At 46.2% G+C, this 19,701-nt stretch overlaps 1 protein-coding gene across 22 annotated transcripts in view; it reads right to left on the reverse strand.

The window, feature by feature from the left end:
• Positions 1-19,701, reverse strand: part of ank2b (ankyrin 2b, neuronal) — a 328,402-nt gene that overhangs the window by 151,889 nt on the left and 156,812 nt on the right. For 11 of the 22 annotated variants that reach the window (XR_014392867.1, XR_014392870.1, XR_014392869.1 and 8 more), the window contains exon 1: positions 7,517-8,105. The exons of 2 other annotated variants lie outside the window; for them this stretch is intronic. Coding sequence is in view for 15 of the 20 variants with exons in the window: in XM_045721528.2 (XP_045577484.2) it covers positions 7,517-7,651 (135 nt within the window). In the remaining 5 variants the exon portion in view is untranslated. Of the gene's footprint in view, positions 1-7,516; positions 8,107-19,701 lie in introns of those variants that run through there. 9 more of the 22 variants (XM_082977382.1, XM_082977381.1, XM_082977384.1 and 6 more) reach the window with 7 other exon arrangements.

Genomic DNA, 19,701 nt, shown 5'->3' on the forward strand with positions numbered 1-19,701 from the left:
TATGTTAGGGTAGAAACAGAAAAAGACACGCGCGCCTGCGCACACACACACACACACACACACACACACACACACACACACACACACACACACACACACACACACACACACACACACACACACACACACACCCTGACCCAGTAGTGTCACACTGAGCACCACAGGACATAAGGTAAACACATCATATACACATCACACATCATATACTGGAACACCAGGTAGTCCCTCAACATACTGGAACACCAGGTAGTCCCTCAACACATCATATACTGGAACACCAGGTGGTCCCTCAACACATCATGTACTGGAACACCAGGTAGTCCCTCAACACATCATATACTGGAACACCAGGAAGTCCCTCAACACATCATGTACTGGAACACCGGGTAGTCCCTCAACACATATGTGTTACACAGAGAATAACGAATCTATGCTGCAATCAGCCTGGGGTGTAGAAAGGTACTGTGTAGTCTCACTGGCAACGCACAAGGACTACAGCACAGGCTGATTGCAGCATCGTTGTTCTCTGTGTGCCAGGGGAGGATGCCTATCCATGGGCAGAGATGGGCACCTTTCTGAGCATGGATATACGGGGAGGGTAGCACATTCAGAGATGCTGGTGGTGGTGGTGTAGATGGTGCGGGTGTAAATTGTGGTGGTGGTGTAGATGGTGGTGGTGTAGATGCTGCTGGTGGTGGTGGTGTAGATGCTGGTGTAGATAGTGGTGGTGTAGATGGTGGGGTAAATTGTGGTGATGGTGTAGATGGTGGTGTAGATTGTGGTGGTGCAGATAGTGGTGGCGTTGTAGATTGTGATGTAGATGGTGGTGGTGGTGGTGTAGATGGTGGTGGTGGAGAAGAAGGTGGTGGTGGTGTAGATGGTGGTGGTGGAGAAGAAGGTGGTGGTGGTGTAGATGGTGGTGGTGGTGTAAATGGTACTGGTGGTGGTGAAGAAGGTGGTGGTGGTGTAGATGGTGGTGGTGGTGTAAATGGTGAAGATGGTGTTGTTGTAGATGGTGGTTGTGGTGGTGTAGATGGTGGTGGTGGTGAAGATGGTGGTGGTGGTGGTGGTGTAGATGGTGGTGGTGTAGATGGTGGTGTAGATGGTGGTGATGGTGAAGATAGTGGTGATGGTGTGATGGTGTAGATTGTAGTGGTGTAGATGGTGGTGACGTTGTTGATGGTGGTGTAGATGGTGGTGGTGTTGTAGATGGTGGCGTAGATGGTGAAGATGGTGGTGATGGTGAAGATGGTGGTGGTTGTGTAGATTGTGGAGGTGTAGATGGTGGTGGCATTGTAGATGGTGGTGTAGATGGTGGTGTAGATTGTGGTGGTGTAGATGGTGGTGGCGTTGTAGATGATGATGTAGATGGTGGTGGTGTAGATGGTGGTGGTGTTGAAGATGGTAGTGGTGGTGTTGAAGATGGTAGTGGTGGTGGTGTAGATGGTGGTGGTGGTGTAGATGGTAGTGGTGGTGATGGTGTAGGTGGTGGTGGTGGTGTAGATGGTAGTGGTGGTAATGGTGGTGAAGACGGTGGTGGTGGTGTTGAAAATGGTGGTGGTGGTGTAGATGGGGTGGTGTTGGTGAAGATGGTGGTGGTGGTGTTGAAGATGTTGGTGGTATAGATGGGGTGGTGGTGGTGGTGAAGATGGTGGTGGTGGAGTAGATGGTGGTGGTAGTGGTGAAGATGGTGTTGTGGTGAAGATGGTGGTGGTGGTGAAGACGGTGGTGGTGTTGTAGATGGTGGTGGTGTAGATGGTGTTGTAGATGGTGTTGCTGGTGAAGATGGTGGTGGTGATGGTGAAGATGGTGGTGGTGTAGATGGTGGTGGTGTTGCTGGTTAAGATGGTGGTGGTGTAGATGGTGGTGATGTAGATGGTGGTGCTGGTTGTGTAGATGGTGGTGTAAATGGTGGTGATGGTGGTGTAGATGGTGGTAGTAGTGGTGTAGATGGTGGTGGTGGTGTAGATGGTGGTAGTGGTGGTGGTGTTGAAGATGGTGAAGATTGTGGTGGTGTTTTTGGTGGTGGTGTTGTAGTTGGTGGTGATGGTGTAGATGGTGGTGTTGATGGTGGTGGTGTAGATGTTGTAGTGGTGTAGATGGTGGTGGTCAAGATGGTGGTAGTAGTGGTGTAGATGGTGGTGTAGATGGTGGTGGTGTAGATGGTGGTGGTGGTGTAGATGGTGGTGGTGTAGGTGGTGGTGGTGGTATAGATGGTGGTGGTGGTGTAGATGGTGGTGGTATAGATGGTGGTATAGATGGTGGTGGTGGTGGTGTAGATGGTGGTGGTGTAGATAGTGGTGGTGTTGTAGATGGTGGTGGTGTAGATGATGGTGTAGATGGTGGTGATGTAGATGTGGTGGTGGTATAGATGGTGGTGGTGGTGTAGATGGTGGTGTAGGTGGTGGTGGTGTAGATGATGGTGGGGGTGTAGATGGTGGTGTAGATGGTGGTGGTGGTAGTGTAGATGGTGGTGGTGTAGATGGTGATGTTGGTGGTGGTGTAGATGGTGGTGTAGATAGTGGTGGTGTAGATGTTGGTGGTGTAGATGGTGGTGGTGGTGTAGGTGGTGGTGGTATAGATGGTGGTGGTGGTATACATGGTGGTGGTGGTGTAGATGGTGGTGTAGATGGTGGTATAGATGGTGGTGTTGGTGTAGATGGTGGTGGTGTAGATGGTGGTGGTGTAGATGGTGGTGGTTGTGTAGATTGTGGTGGTGTAAATGGTGGTCTAGATTGTGGTGGTGGTGTAGACGGTGGTGGTGATGGTGGTGTAGATAGTGGTGGTGTAAATGGTGGTGGTGTAGATGGTGGTGGTGGTGTAGATGCTGCTGGTAATGATGTAGATGGTGGTGGTGTAAATGGTGGTGGTGTAGATGGTGGTGGTGGTGTAGATGGTGGTGGTGTAGATAGTTGGTGTGTAGATGGTGGTGGTGGTGTAGATGGTAGTGGTGTAGATGGTGGTGTAGATGCTGCTGGTAATGATGTAGATAGTGGTGGTGTAAATGGTGGTGGTGGTGTAGATAGTGGTGGTGTAAATGGTGGTGGTATAGATGGTGGTGGTGGTGTAGATGGTGGTGTAGATGGTGGTATGGTGGTGGTGTTGGTGTAGATGGTGTGGTGGTGGTGTAGATAGTGATGGTAGTGTAAATGGTGGTGGTGTAGATGGTGGTGGTGGTGTAGGTGGTGGTGGTATAGATGGTGGTGGTGGTATACATGGTGGTGGTGGTGTAGATGGTGGTGTAGATGGTGGTATAGATGGTGGTGTTGGTGTAGATGGTGGTGGTGTAGATGGTGGTGGTGTAGATGGTGGTGGTGGTGTAGTTAGTGGTGGTGTAGATTGTGGTGGTATAAATGGTGGTGTAGATTGTGGTGGTGGTGTAGACGGTGGTGGTGATGGTGGTGTAGATAGTGGTGGTGTAAATGGTGGTGGTGTAAATGGTGGTGGTGTAGATGGTGGTGGTGTAAATGGTGGTGGTGTAGATGGTGGTGGTGTAAATGTGGTGGTGTAGATGGTGGTGGTGGTGGTGTAGATGGTGGTGGTGTAGATAGTTGGTGTGTAGATGGTGGTGGTGGTGTAGGTGGTGGTGGTATAGATGGTGCTGGTGGTATACATGGTGGTGGTGGTGTAGATGGTGGTGTAGATGGTGGTATAGATGGTGGTGTTGGTGTAGATGGTGGTGATGTAGATGGTGATGGTTGTGTAGATTGTGGTGGTGTAAATGGTGGTGTAGATTGTGGTGGTGGTGTAGACGGTGGTGGTGATGGTGTAGATAGTGGTGGTGTAAATGGTGGTGGTGTAGATGGTGGTGGTGTAGATGGTGGTGGTGGTGTAGATGCTGCTGGTAATGATGTAGATGGTGGTGGTGTAAATGGTGGTGGTGTAGATGTGGTGGTGTAGATGGTGGTGGTGGTGTAGATGGTGATGGTGTAGATAGTTGGTGTGTAGATGGTGGTGGTGGTGTAGATGGTGGTGGTGTAGATGGTGGTGTAGATGCTGCTGGTAATGTAGATAGTGGTGGTGTAAATGGTGGTGGTGGTGTAGATACTGGTGGTGTAAATGGTGGTGGTGTAGATGGTGGTGTTGGTGTAGATGGTGGTGGTGGTGTAGATGGTGGTGGTGTAGAAAGTAGTAGTGGTGTAGATGGTGGTGGTGTAGATGATGGTGGTGGTGGTGTAGATTGTGGTGGTGGTGGAGATGGTGGGGTAAATGGTGGTGGTGGTGTAGATGGTGGTGGTGGTGTAGATTGTGGTGGTGGTGGAGATGGTGGGGTAAATGGTGGTGGTGGTGTAGATGGTGGTGTAGATGGTGGGGGTGGTGTAGATGGTGGGGGTGGTGTAGATGGTGGTGGTGGTGTAGGTGGTGGTGTAGATGGTGGTGGTGGTGTAGGTGGTGGTGGTGGTGTAGATGGTGGTGGTGTAGATAGTGGTGGTGTAGATGGTGGTGTAGATTGTGGTGGTGCTGTAGTTGGTTGTGGTGGATGTTTAGATTGTGGTGGTGGTGTAAATGGTGGTGGTGGTGTAGATGGTGGTGGTGGTGAAAGTGGTGGCGGTGGTGTAGGTGGTGGTGGTGGTGTAGATGGTGGTGGTGTAGATGGTGGTGGTGGTGTATATGGTGGTGGTGTAGGTGGTGGTGGTATTGATGGTGGTATAGATGGTTGTGGTGGTGGTGTAGATGGTGGTGGAGGTGTAGATAGTGGTGGTGTTGTAGATGGTGGTGGTGTAGATGGTGGTGTAGATGGTGGTGGTGTAGATGGTGGTGTAGATGCTGGTGATGTACATGGTGGTGTTGGTATAGATGGTGGTGGTGGTGGTGTAGATGATGGTGGGGGTGTAGATGGTGGTGTAGATGGTGGTGTAGATGGGGTGGAGGTGGTGTAGATGGTGGTGGTGTAGATGGTGGTGTAGATAGTGGTGGTGTAGATGTTGGTGGTGTAGATGGTGGTGGTGGTGTAGATTTTGGTGGTGTAGATGGTGGTATAGATGGTGGTGGTGTAGATGGTGGTGTAGATGGTGGTATGGTGGTGGTGTTGGTGTAGATGGTGGTGGTGTAGATAGTGATGGTAGTGTAAATGGTGGTGGTGTAGATAGTGGTGGTGGTGTAGGTGGTGGTGGTGTAGATGGTGGTGTAGATGGTGGTATAGATGGTGGTGTTGGTGTAGATGGTGGTGGTGTAGATGGTGGTGGTGGTGTAGTTAGTGGTGGTGTAGATTGTGGTGGTGTAAATGGTGGTGTAGATTGTGGTGGTGGTGTAGATGGTGGTGGTGATGGTGGTGTAGATAGTGGTGGTGTAAATGGTGGTGGTGTAAATGGTGGTGGTGTAGATGGTGGTGGTGGTGGTGTAGATGGTGGTGGTGTAGATAGTTGGTGTGTAGATGGTGGTGGTGGTGTAGATGGTAGTGGTGTAGATGGTGGTGGTGTAGATGGTGGTGTAGATGCTGCTGGTAATGATGTAGATAGTGGTGGTGTAAATGGTGGTGGTGGTGTAGATAGTGGTGGTGTAAATGGTGGTGGTGTAGATGGTGGTGGTGGTGTAGAAAGTAGTAGTGGTGTAGATGGTGGTGGTGTAGATGATGGTGGTGGTGGTGTAGATTGTGGTGGTGGTGGAGATGGTGGGGTAAATGGTGGTGGTGGTGTAGATGGTGGTGGTGGTGGTGTAGATTGTGGTGGTGGTGGAGATGGTGGGGTAAATGGTGGTGGTGGTGTAGATGGTGGTGTAGATGGTGGGGGTGGTGAACATGGTGGTGGTGGTGTAGGTGGTGGTGTAGATGGTGGTGTAGATGGGGTGGAGGTGGTGTAGATGGTGGTGGTGTAGATGGTGGTGTAGATAGTGGTGGTGTAGATGTTGGTGGTGTAGATGGTGGTGGTGGTGTAGATTTTGGTGGTGTAGATGGTGGTATAGATGGTGGTGGTGTAGATGGTGGTGTAGATGGTGGTATGGTGGTGGTGTTGGTGTAGATGGTGGTGGTGTAGATAGTGATGGTAGTGTAAATGGTGGTGGTGTAGATAGTGGTGGTGGTGTAGGTGGTGGTGGTGTAGATGGTGGTGTAGATGGTGGTATAGATGGTGGTGTTGGTGTAGATGGTGGTGGTGTAGATGGTGGTGGTGGTGTAGTTAGTGGTGGTGTAGATTGTGGTGGTGTAAATGGTGGTGTAGATTGTGGTGGTGGTGTAGATGGTGGTGGTGATGGTGGTGTAGATAGTGGTGGTGTAAATGGTGGTGGTGTAAATGGTGGTGGTGTAGATGGTGGTGGTGGTGGTGTAGATGGTGGTGGTGTAGATAGTTGGTGTGTAGATGGTGGTGGTGGTGTAGATGGTAGTGGTGTAGATGGTGGTGGTGTAGATGGTGGTGTAGATGCTGCTGGTAATGATGTAGATAGTGGTGGTGTAAATGGTGGTGGTGGTGTAGATAGTGGTGGTGTAAATGGTGGTGGTGTAGATGGTGGTGGTGGTGTAGAAAGTAGTAGTGGTGTAGATGGTGGTGGTGTAGATGATGGTGGTGGTGGTGTAGATTGTGGTGGTGGTGGAGATGGTGGGGTAAATGGTGGTGGTGGTGTAGATGGTGGTGGTGGTGGTGTAGATTGTGGTGGTGGTGGAGATGGTGGGGTAAATGGTGGTGGTGGTGTAGATGGTGGTGTAGATGGTGGGGGTGGTGAACATGGTGGTGGTGGTGTAGGTGGTGGTGTAGATGGTGGTGGTGGTGTAGGTGGTGGTGGTGGTGTAGATGGTGGTAGTGTAGATGGTGGTGGTGTAGATAGTGGTGGTGGGTGTGTAGATGGTGGTGGTGTTGTAGATGGTGGAGGTGTAGATAGTGGTGGTGGTGTAGATGATGGAGGTGTAGATGGTGGTGTAGATAGTGGTGGTGTAGATGGTGGTGGTGGTGTAGATAGTGCTGAAGATTGTGGTGGTGTAGATGGTGGTGTAGATGATGGTGGAGGTGTAGATGGTGGTGGTGTAGATGGGGTTGTAGATAGTGGTGGTGTAGATGGTGGTGCTGTAGTTGGTTGTGGTGGATGTTTAGATGGTGGTGGTGGTGTAAATGGTGGTGGTGGTGTAGATGGTGGTGTACGTGGTGGTGGTGGTGTAGATGGTGGTGGTGTAGATAGTGGTACTGTAGATAGTAGTGGTGGTGGTGTAGATGGTGGTGGTGGTGGTGTAGATGGTGGTGGTGTAGATGGTGGTGGTGGTGTAGATAGTGCTGAAGATTGTGGTGGTGTAGATGGTGGTGTAGATGATGGTGGAGGTGTAGATGGTGGTGGTGTAGATGGGGTTGTAGATAGTGGTGGTGTAGATGGTGGTGGTGGAGGTGTAGATGGTGGTGGTGTAGATGGTGGTTTAGACATGGAAGATGGGTGGAATGATGGAAGATGGGTATTTCTCCTCATACCTGGATGATGTGGTTGATTACGGGTGAGAAGGTATGTGACTGTGTGGAAGGTAATGATCAGGAGGTGTTGGATGTGAGAATGGGCAGGTGAAGGCAAAGCATTATGGGTACCGAGCTGCCTATCCACTTACCTTGCGTTTGCGCTCGGCCCGTTCCCGGGAACGTATCCTCCTCTGACGGGCTTTCTCCAGAGCCTTCAGGTCAGGACCCTGCTGCTCCACTAGCTCCACTCTGGACTTCTTAATGTGGGCAGCGGCGTGCGCCATGGCTGCCTGCTACCTCCTACTACAGTGATTCCAGACAAAATCAACCCAAACCTCCTTTAAAATTCCCCCAAAGACTCCCAGAGTCCCAAAGAGCAGTAGCGCCAGCGAAGGGTTAAAATAAATTGATTCCCAGCGGGCTGAACGAGAGCAGGAAGACGTTGGAGCCGAGCCGTCTGCTCCCACAACTCTGTGGGAAAGCAGAGGAGGAGGAAGGAAAGAAGAGAGAAAGAGAGAGGTGTAGCCACTAGTCCTCTATGCCTCCAGCTACGACCATCACCACATATGAACTGGTCCTGATCTACATTCAGATCCCCACTCCCCGGAACTCTGCATCTGATGTTTGGACTGTGTGTTTGTGTGTGGATAGAAAGAGGGAGAGATAGGGAGAGAGCGAGAGAGAGAGAGAGCGAAAGAGAGAGAGAGAGAGGGGGCGGGTCTGATACACGCCACCAGAGGTAAGCTGACAGCCCCGAGAGAGAGAGAGAGAGAGAGAGAGAGAGAGAGAGAGAGAGAGAGAGAGAAAGAGAGATCCAGCTGCTGTGAGAAGCTTCAGGTTTGGGATCTGTCTGTCAGTTATCCCAAATAGAGAGGGGGGGGGGAATACGGTGGCTGAGAGCACTGCTTACTGTCGTTTGGTTGGAAAGCGGAAAGAACCATGTGCTTCGAACCGATGGGGACACAGGAGACACAGGAAATCTCTGGTAAATACTCCTTCCCCCTTACAATGGAGTAAAATGGTACAGTCTGCTGCTGATTTCACAGCTCGAGCACACACACACACGTTAGACTCCTCTGTTACTGAACACAACACTTTACCTAGAGCCATGAAAAAAATAAAGCAGTGTATAAATTTTACGAATAGTATGAAATTACCTGCATTACAATTCCCCAGCCAAACAGGAAAATAGTCATATATTTATAATGGTGTGTGTGTGTTTAAAAACTAAACGCGGCATTATTATTTCATGCGTATGTACTGTACAGTTACATATGGTTTGCCCACATATGTAGGTTTCAAAATGTTTGTATGTCCACATGCTTTGAGTATAGAGTCATGTAAGTGTGTGTTGGCTGGATAGGTGACGCAGCACTGGTGATGGCCATAATGTGTCTGTGCCTACCAGACAGCCCCAGCTGGACCTAGCTACTACACACTGGCATTAACTCATACATCCTACACACTCACACCCAACCAGTGTTGGGGAAGCTACTCTGAAAATATAGTTTAGCAAGCTACCGATTACTTCACACTGGAAGAAATTAAGCTACACTAAAGCTAGCCTTAAGAAAAATATAGTTGAATTAACTAAAGTTACATCCAAATTACTTTTCTGGAAAGTTATCATATCTACAGTGAATCTGACATTTCATAGAATACAAATTGCAAGAACAGATCACTTTGGAGTCAGATGTTAACTGAATGTTTAATTTAGTCTAATGAACCCAAAACGATATCTTTCAAGTGAGAATTAGGCAAGTCTGTTTTTTGGAAAAAAACTGTAGTGTGTAGTTCCAGTAGTTAGCTACATCGCTACATGGTAAAACAGTAGTGTGTAGATCCAGTAGTTAGCTACACTGCTACATGGTTAAACAGTAGTGTGTAGTTCCAGTAGTTAGCTACATCGCTACATGGTAAAACAGTAGTGTGTAGATCCAGTAGTTAGCTACATCGCTACATGGTAAAACAGTAGTGTGTAGATCCAGTAGTTAGCTACATCGCTACATGGTAAAACAGTAGTGTGTAGATCCAGTAGTTAGCTACATCGCTACATGGTAAAACAGTAGTGTGTAGCTCCAGTAGTTAGCTACACCGCTACATGGTAAAACAGTAGTGTGTAGTTCCAGTAGTTAGCTAGATCGCTACATGGTAAAACAGTAGTGTGTAGTTCCAGTAGTTAGCTACATCGCTACATGGTAAAACAGTAGTGTGTAGTTCCAGTAGTTAGCTACATCGCTACATGGTAAAACAGTAGTGTGTAGTTCCAGTAGTTAGCTACATCGCTACATGGTAAAACAGTAGTGTGTAGTTCCAGTAGTTAGCTACATCGCTACATGGTAAAACAGTAGTGTGTAGTTCCAGTAGTTAGCTACATCGCTACATGGTAAAACAGTAGTGTGTAGTTCCAGTAGTTAGCTACATCGCTACATGGTAAAACAATAGTGTGTAGTTCCAGACACACCCCTCCTCATTCCTATTCAGTCTCATTGTATCCAGACACCCCTCCTCAACCCTATTCAGTCTCATTATATTCAGACACCCCTCTTCAACCCTATTCAGTCTCATTATATTCAGACACCCCTGCTCAACCCTATTCAGTCTCATTATATTCAGACACCCCTCCTCAACCCTATTCAGTCTCATTATATTCAGACACCCCTCCTCAACTCTATTCAGTCTCATTATATTCAGACACCCCTCCTCAACCCTATTCAGTCTCATTGTATTCAGACACCACTCCTCAACCCTATTCAGTCTCATTATATTCAGACACCCCTCCTCAACCCTATTCAGTCTCATTATATTCAGACACCCCTCCTCAACCCTATTCAGTCTCATTATATTCAGACATCCCTCCTCAACCCTATTCAGTCTCATTGTATTCAGTGAAAGTCCATGTGATAAATCAGTCTTGTGTCTCCTTTTCAGCTGAGAAGCAGGGGCACTGATATCTACATTAATGTCAATAATGTCATGACACCATAGAACAAGACCGACTAAAGGAGGAGGAGCAGAAAGGGGGATAGAGAGAAAGGAGAGAAAAGGGTGGAGAGGAAGAGGAGGGGCGAGAGTTCATCAAGCAGAGAGGGGTAGTCATAATTATCATTACAATCATGGGGATGTCAAAAGCCTTATTAGAAACGGCTGCACTCCCACACATTCAGAGAATATACCTCTGTATTCACACCATAACACTACCATCTAAATACAGGACTGGAATAAGTAAAGGACATCAACTGATGTATTAGTACAATCCATTGACATAGAGATCTGTGATTTCTTCTTCCATAGCCAACTATGTCCTCCTACATTAGAATAATCTCAGCTACTCTAGTATGCGGCTAGCACTTCAAAAGCCACTGTTAGGAACAGAACAGTGAATACAATATTCATTCTCACAAAGAGAGAATCCTTCTGGGTAGCACCGATGTAGCGTTCATGGCATGTTGTCCTTTGTAGCTCAGCTGGTAGGGAATGGCACCTGTACTGCCAGGGTAGGGAGTTCAATTCCCGGGACCACCCACGTGCAAAATGTATGCAAGCATGACTGTAAATCGCTTTGGATAAAAGTGTCTGCTAAATGGCATACAGTTGAATTTGGAAGTTTACATACACCTTAGCCAAATACATTTAAACTCAGTTTTTCACAATTCCTGACATTTAATCCTAGTAAAAATTCCCTGTTTTAGGTCAGTTAGGATCACCACTTTATTTTAAGAATGTGAAATGCCTGAATAATAGTAGAGAGAATGATTTATTTCAGCTTTTATTTCTTTCATCACATTCCCAGTGGGTCAGAAGTTAACATACATTCAATCAGCATTTGGTAGCACTGCCTTTAAACTGTTCAACTTGGGTCAAACATTTCGGGTAGCCTTCCACAAGCTTCCCACAATAAATTGGGTGAATTTTGGCCCATTCCTACTGACAGAGCTGGTGTAACCGAGTCAGGTTTGTAGGCCTCCTTACTCGCACACACTTTTTCAGTTCTGCCCACACATTTTCTATAGGATTGAGGTCAGGGCTTTGTGATGGCCACTCCAATACCTTGACTTTGTTGTCCTTAATGCCATTTTGCCACAACTCTGGAAGTATGCTTGGGGTCATTGTCCATTTAAAAGACCCATTTGCGAACAAGCTTTAACTTCCTGACTGATGTCTTGAGATGTTGCTTCAATATATCTACCTCATTTTCCTCCCTCATGATGCCATCTATTTTGTGAAGTGCACCAATTCCATCTGCAGCAACCCTACAACATGATGCTGCCACCCCCGTGCTTCACGGTTGGGATGGTGTTCTTCGGCTTGCAAGCTTCCCCCTTATTCCTCCAAACATAACGATGGTCATAATGGCCAAACAGCTATATTTTTGTTTCATCAGACCAGAGGACATTTTTCCAAAAAGTACGATCTTTGTCCCCATGTGCAGTTGCAAACCGTAGTCTGGCTTTTTTATAGCGGTTTTGGAGCAGTAGCTTCTTCCTTGCTGTGTGGCCTTTCAGGTTATGTCGATATAGAACTCGTTTTACTGTGGATATAGATACTTTTGTACCTGTTTCCTCCAGCATCTTCACAAGGTCCTTTCCTGTTGTTCTGGGATTGATTTGCAGTTTTCGCACCAAAGTAAGTTCATCTCTAAAAGACAGAACGCGTCTCTTCCTGAGCGTTATGATGGCTGCGTGGTTCCATGGTGTTTATACTTGCGTAGTATTGTTTGTACAGATGAACATGGTACCTTCAGGCGTATGGAAATTGCTCCCAAGGATGAACCAGATTGTGGAGGTCTACAATTTTTTTCTGAGGTCTTGGCTGATTTCTTTAGTTTTCCCATGATGTCAAGCAAAGAGGCACTGAGTTTGAAGGTAGGCCTTGAAATACATCCACAGGTACACCTCCAATTGACTCAAATTATGTCAATTAGCAGCTTCTAAAGCCATGACATCATGGAATTTTCTAAGATGTTTAAAGGCACAGTTAACTTGGTGTATGTAAACTTCTGAACCACTGGAATTGTGATACAGTGAATTATGTGAAATAATCTGTCTGTAAACAATTGTTGGAAAAATGACTATGTGTCATGCACTATAGTTTGTCAACAAGAAATGTGTGGAGTGGTTGAAAACGAGTTTTAATGACTCTAACCTAAGTGTATGTAAACTTCCGACTTCAACTGTATATATAGAGAGAGAGAAATTTATTGCAGCATAACATGAATCAAAACATTACTAAATCTTACATAAGCTAGCATTCATCTAGGTTTTTGTTCTGAAATATGACAGTAAAGACTAAAGACCCTCCTTTCCGACTGAATGTTGGCAGGTTTATTTCAGCACCATAGACAGGGTTTTGTATTGTATCCTACTGACTTGAACATGACCCCACACTTAAATGTAAAATGCTGTGTGGATTTGAATGTTAAGCCCTGTCCACGGTGCTGAAAGCAATGCTGGCAAAGAGAGCAATGGGGATTAGATCAGTTCACTGGCAACTTTGTATTCTAATAGAATAGAGCACCATTTCACCCTCTTAAAACACACACAGACAGTACATTTATTTACTTATTTTACCAGGTATGTTGACTGAGAACATATTCTCTTTTACAGAAATGACCTGAGGAAGAGTTACAGGGAAGAAGAGAAGGGATGAATGAGCCAATTGGAAGCTGGAGATGATTGTACGAAGGCTAGATTGTGAATTTAGCCAGGACACCGGGGTTAACGCCCCTACTCTTACAATAAGTTCCATGGGATCTTTAGTGACCACGTAGTGTCAGCACACCCTTTTTAATGTCCCATCTGAAACACATACAGAAGGATCCCTTCTCTCACCCAGTCCTTCCTGTTTGGAATCACATCATCTGAACCAAGGAGCACCTACTCATTGACCCACTCACTAAGGAGAGAGAACATCGACCTGCTCTGCATTGTCTAACAACCCTCACAAAACTACTCCTTTCCCCATTTCCAACACAATATGTTGTGGTTCAATTCTGGGTATGTTTTTTTTTTTTTTACACAGCCTCTCCCTCCTATAGTTCCTGTTGCTATACCATGGCGCCACCTGGTGACCAATTCAATATTACACCAATTTAATCCAAAAGGATGATGGCTCTTTCTGGGTGGTTGCATGTGGATTGGAGAAGCACCACTCTCATTTCATTGCATGTCCTCAGGATATGTATATAAAATACATGATGTATGTATGGAGTATGTCCCGCTTTATTCTGGTGTTTAGATGTAGATTTCTAGGTGACTTGCAGCCGAGGCACTTGTGCTGACGAGGAGCTCCTGCCCCAGGGGGCCTTTAGAGCATAGTCTAGATTACCATGGTATTAACATGTTGAAGACAGTATCCTGGCTCTCAGTAATGTGATGTTGAAGACAGTATCCTGGCTCTCAGTAATGTGATGTTGAAGACAGTATCCTGGCTCTCAGTAATGTGATGTTGAAGACAGTATCCTGGCTCTCAGTAATGTGATGTTGAAGACAGTATCCTGGCTCTCAGTAATGTGATGTTGCATGTTGAAGACAGTATCCTGGCTCTCAGTAATGTGATGTTGCATGTTGAAAACAGTATCCTGGCTCTCAGTAATGTGATGTTGCATGTTGAAGACAGTATCCTGGCTCTCAGTAATGTGATGTTGAAGACAGTATCCTGGCTCTCAGTAATGTGATGTTGAAGACAGTATCCTGGCTCTCAGTAATGTGATGTTGAAGACAGTATCCTGGCTCTCAGTAATGTGATGTTGCATGTTGGAGACAGTATCCTGGCTCTCAGTAATGTGATGTTGAAGACAGTATCCTGGCTCTCAGTAATGTGATGTTGCATGTTGAAGACAGTATCCTGGCTCTCAGTAATGTGATGTTGAAGACAGTATCCTGGCTCTCAGTAATGTGATGTTGAAGACAGTATCCTGGCTCTCAGTAATGTGATGTTGAAGACAGTATCCTGGCTCTCAGTAATGTGATGTTGAAGACAGTATCCTGGCTCTCAGTAATGTGATGTTGCATGTTGAAAACAGTATCCTGGCTCTCAGTAATGTGATGTTGCATGTTGAAGACAGTATCCTGGCTCTCAGTAATGTGATGTTTAAGACAGTATCCTGGCTCTCAGTAATGTGATGTTGTATGCATCTCTCTATTTATTCTCCATGAATGTTCCTCATCCAGCAGGAATGGCTGAACGAAACAGAGGGTTTTAGGACTACAAGCTGGACGTGCTCTATTACTGTAAATCCTCATTCTGTTGACATCAGCCTGATCCCTGTCTATCTTATCAGCACAAAGAACATCATCTGTACCAGTGACACACTCTTTTAAGGAATGCGGGGTAAGCCACCATATTGCCCACATCCTCCTCCCTCCTCCCTCCATCCCCACTTCTGTCCAAAAGCCTCCCAGAGGAGGGCCAGTATTTCAGCAAAATCTCTTCATCTTTCAATGGTTTTACTAACACAACTCACTTCTGAGTCTTTTTTTCACTATTGGTATCGGTTTTTGTGAGACAAAAATAAAAAGTAGGGAAGTGTGTGTGGTGTGTGTGTGTGTGTGTGTGTGTGTGTGTTCTGTGTGTGTGTGTGTATTATGCCTGTGCACCATCTGGCTGCCCTGACACACTCCACAGTCTATAGCCTACAGCTGGTCCTTCAAGACAGTCTATAGCCCACAGCTGGTCCTTCAAGACAGTATATAGCCCACAGCTGGTCCTTCAAGAACTAGTCTATAGCCTACAACTGGTCCTTCAAGAACTAGTCTATAGCCTACAGCTGGTCCTTCAAGAACTAGTCTATAGCCTACAGCTGGTCCTTCAAGACAGTCTGTAACCTACAGCTGGTCCTTCAAGAACTAGTCTATAGCCTACAGCTGGTCCTTCAAGACAGTCTGTAACCCACAGCTGGTCCTTCAAGAACTAGTCTATAGCCTACAGCTGGTCCTTCAAGACAGTCTGTAACCTACAGCTGGTCCTTCAAGAACTAGTCTATAGCCTACAGCTGGTCCTTCAAGACAGTCTGTAACCCACAGCTGGTCCTTCAAGAACTAGTCTATAGCCTACAGCTGGTCCTTCAAGACAGTCTGTAACCTACAGCTGGTCCTTCAAGACAGTCTATAGCCTACAGCTGGTCCTTCAAGACAGTCTATAGCCTACAGCTGGTCCTTCAAGAACTAGTCTATAGCCTACAGCTGGTCCTTCAAGAACTAGTCTATAGCCTACAGCTGGTCCTTCAAGACAGTCTATAGCCCACAGCTGGTCCTTCAAGAACTAGTCTATAGCCTACAGCTGCTCCTTCAAGACAGTCTGTAACCTACAGCTAATCCTTCAAGAAACAGCCTATAGCCCACAGCTGGTCCTTCAAGACATAGCCTATAGCCCACAGCTGGTCCTTCAAGACAGTCTATAGCCCATAGCTGGTCCTTCAAGACAGTCTATAGCCCACAGCTGGTCCTTCAAGACAGTCTGTAACCTACAGCTAATCCTTCAAGACAGTCTATAGCCCACAGCTGGTCCTTCAAGAACTAGTCTATAGCCCACAGCTGGTCCTTCAAGACAGTCTATAGCCCACAGCTGGTCCTTCAAGAACTAGTCTATAACCCACAGCTGGTCCTTCAAGACAGTCTGTAACCTACAGCTGGTCCTTCAAGACAGTCTATAGCCTACAGCTGGTCCTTCAAGAACTAGTCTATAGCCTACAGCTGGTCCTTCAAGAACTAGTCTATAGCCTACAGCTGGTCCTTCAAGACAGTCTATAGCCCACAGCTGGTCCTTCAAGAACTAGTCTATAGCCTACAGCTGGTACTTCAAGACAGTCTATAGCCTACAGCTGCTCCTTCAAGACAGTCTGTAACCTACAGCTAATCCTTCAAGAAACAGCCTATAGCCCACAGCTGGTCCTTCAAGACATAGCCTATAGCCCACAGCTGGTCCTTCAAGACAGTCTATAGCCCATAGCGGGTCCTTCAAGACAGTCTATAGCCCACAGCTGGTCCTTCAAGACAGTCTGTAACCTACAGCTAATCCTTCAAGAACTAGTCTATAGCCCACAGCTGGTCTTTCAAGAACTAGTCTATAGCCTACAGCTGGTCCTTCAAGAACTAGTCTATAGCCCACAGCTGGTCCTTCAAGACAGTCTATAGCCCACAGCTGGTCCTTCAAGAACTAGTCTATAGCCCACAGCTGGTCCTTCAAGAACTAGTCTATAGCCCACAGCTGGTCCTTCAAGAACTAGTCTATAGCCCACAGCTGGTCCTTCAAGAACTAGTCTGTAGCCCACAGCTGGTCCTTCAAGAACTAGTCTATAGCCCACAGCTGGTCCTTCAAGAACTAGTCTATAGCCCACAGCTGGTCCTTCAAGAACTAGTCTATAGCCCACAGCTGGTCCTTCAAGAACTAGTCTATAGCCCACAGCTGGTCCTTCAAGAACTAGTCTATAGCCCACAGCTGGTCCTTCAAGAACTAGTCTATAGCCCACAGCTGGTCCTTCAAGAACTAGTCTATAGCCCACAGCTGGTCCTTCAAGAACTAGTCTATAGCCTACAGCTGGTCCTTCAAGACCTACTGTGTATTCTTCAATGGGGAGGGGGGTGGTATTGGGACAATTGGTTTCCATTGTACAAAATACAAGGTAGTGAGACTTGCCCACTGAAAGACAGACAGATAGGTTGACTAAAGTGAAGACAGACAGACAGACAGACAGACAGACAGACAGACAGACAGACAGACAGACAGACAGACAGACAGACAGACAGACAGACAGACAGACAGACAGACAGACAGAAAAACCTCCCTGTAAAGATACAGTCAGACAGACAGAAAAGCAGAGAGACAGACAGGCACACAGCCAGGTGCTAGCGCTGAGAGCATCTCTGTTCCTGTAGAGGAGTGCATAGTAAGGACAAAGAGGCACCACAGCCACAGACAAAGCCACACCCTCAACCTCTCTCTCTCTGTTGCTATGAGAACACCACTGTATCACATCACATTAATCACTATAAGGCCACAGCTTGTTCCTACTGTATATAAACTCTACAATTCCTGTTATTATATACACTGTAGTGTGTATACAGACACAATAGGAGTGCTGTTGGGTAATGGTCTCCACTCTCTGGTAATGTGATGTGATTTATTGTGATGTATTGTGATGTAATGTAATGTAATGTGATGTATTGTGATGAAATGTGATGTGAGGTATTGTGATGAAATGTGATGTATTTTGTATGTAACCTTTATTTGTGATGTATTGTGATGAAATGTGATGTATTTTTTGTATGTAACCTTTATTTGTGATGTAATGTGATGTATTGTGATGAAATGTGATGTATTTTTTTGTATGTAACCTTTATTTGTGATGTAATGTGATGTATTGTGATGAAATGTGATGTATTTTTTGTATGTAACCTTTATTTGTGATGTATTGTGATGTAATGTATTGTGATGTATTGTGATGTATTGTGATGAAATGTGATGTATTTTTTGTATGTAACCTTTATTTGTGATGTAATGTGATGTATTGTGATGTAATGTATTGTGATGTATTGTGATGTATTGTGATGAAATGTGATGTATTTTTTGTATGTAACCTTTATTTGTGATGTAATGTGATGTGATTGTGATGTAATGTATTGTGATTGTGATGTGTGATGTATTTTTTGTATGTAAACTTTATTTGTGATGTATTGTACTCCCTGGTTGTAGCTATGCAGTTCCCCAGGAACAATCAATCCCAGCCTGTCACCTTTGAACCTCTAGGTGGGGGAATATTAACTAGAGGTGGGGGAGGTGTGTGTGTGTGTGTAGATGTGGTGAGGGTGGGGTTTTAATGTATTGCCATCCTCTGAACCATGATGGGAAGCAAATGACAGGGGTGTGATTGAAATGTAATGGCTGTCACTGTGGGTGTTGGATTAGTATGTTGCTGGTGTCTTAAGACAACATTTGACCACTGGGCTGAGAGTGAGTGAGTGAGTGAGTGAGTGAGTGAGTGAGTGAGTGAGTGAGTGAGTGAGTGAGTGAGTGAGTGAGTGAGTGAGAGATCCACTATCTACACATCATCAATCTGTAAGCTAGTTGTCTAGTATGTGATGACGATGGACATCACATTTAATTGTAATATCACAGTAAATGTGGTAAGAATAAGAACGTATGATGAAATTGATAAACCACTGTAACGCTACAAAGATGCTCTCTCACATTTTCAAAACGATGTGTCATTGTTCAACCATCCTATATGTTTCGCATACAATGGAAGTGCTCAGCGAGGCGAGGGAATGTCAGTGTCTTGACTCTGAATGTGAGGTCAACACCAAAACCCCAGGGAAGACAAAAAGAGACACAGCCCCCTCCTCTCCTCAGGGCGTTGCTGTAAATGAGAACGTGTTCTCAGTCATCTTACCTGGTAAAATAAGGGTTCAATAAAATAAAATAATCATAGCTCCCTACACCCCTATGGTGTTGTGTCATAAAGGAAGCACACACACACGGCTGGCCTAACCCCTGTCTGGAGTTCCGCTCTCTGCCTCTCCATCGCCCTGGTAACCCATTGCTTAGCAACAAGGGGGGGGCTGGTAAATTGCACTTCTCTGTGTGTGATGGGCCGTCCCACGGGTTTCATTAGGCCAACCTGAATGAGAACACATTCATACTGTATCGAAACACACACCACCTGGATGATCCATAATGCAGATTCATGATAGCATCTGAACCGAGAGAAGTGGATGTGTGTGTGTGTGTGTGTGTGTGTGTGTGTGTGTGTGTGTGTGTGTGTGTGTGTGTGTGTGTGTGCGTGCGTGCGTGCGTGCGTTCATGCAGCCAGGCTACAAACTCCTGTCTCACAGTCTACCATTAAACCTCTGTAAACATAGCCTTATGAGATAGAGAAATACAGGGGAGAGAGATGGATGGAGGATTCATCAGTGCCACAGCCAAATGAGCTGTCCCAGATTTCCCCCTGAGGGCCATGATGACATCATGCATCCCCATTCTCCTCAGAGTTCAACTTACTACTCACCTTCACACCCCTACGGACCACAGGAGGTTGGTGGCACCTTAATTGGGGAGGACGGGCTCGTGGTAATGGCTGGAGTGGAATAGGTGGAATGGTATCAACATCAAACACGTGGTTTCTATGTGTTTGATTCCATTCCATGCACTCCGTTCCAGACATTATTATGAGCCGTCCTCCCCTCAGCAGCCTCCACTGCTAAGGACACACACACAAACACACACGCGCGTGCACACACACATTTTACACACTGACGTGCTTCAATTCTGTCTCTGCTGGCATTTAACGCCACCAGTCACAGTGTAGAGAATTAAAACACTTCACACCAACAACAAC

This window comes from Salmo salar, chromosome 07, assembly GCF_965601325.2.
Source record: "Salmo salar chromosome 07, fSalSal1, whole genome shotgun sequence".
Lineage (NCBI taxonomy): Eukaryota > Metazoa > Chordata > Actinopteri > Salmoniformes > Salmonidae > Salmo > Salmo salar.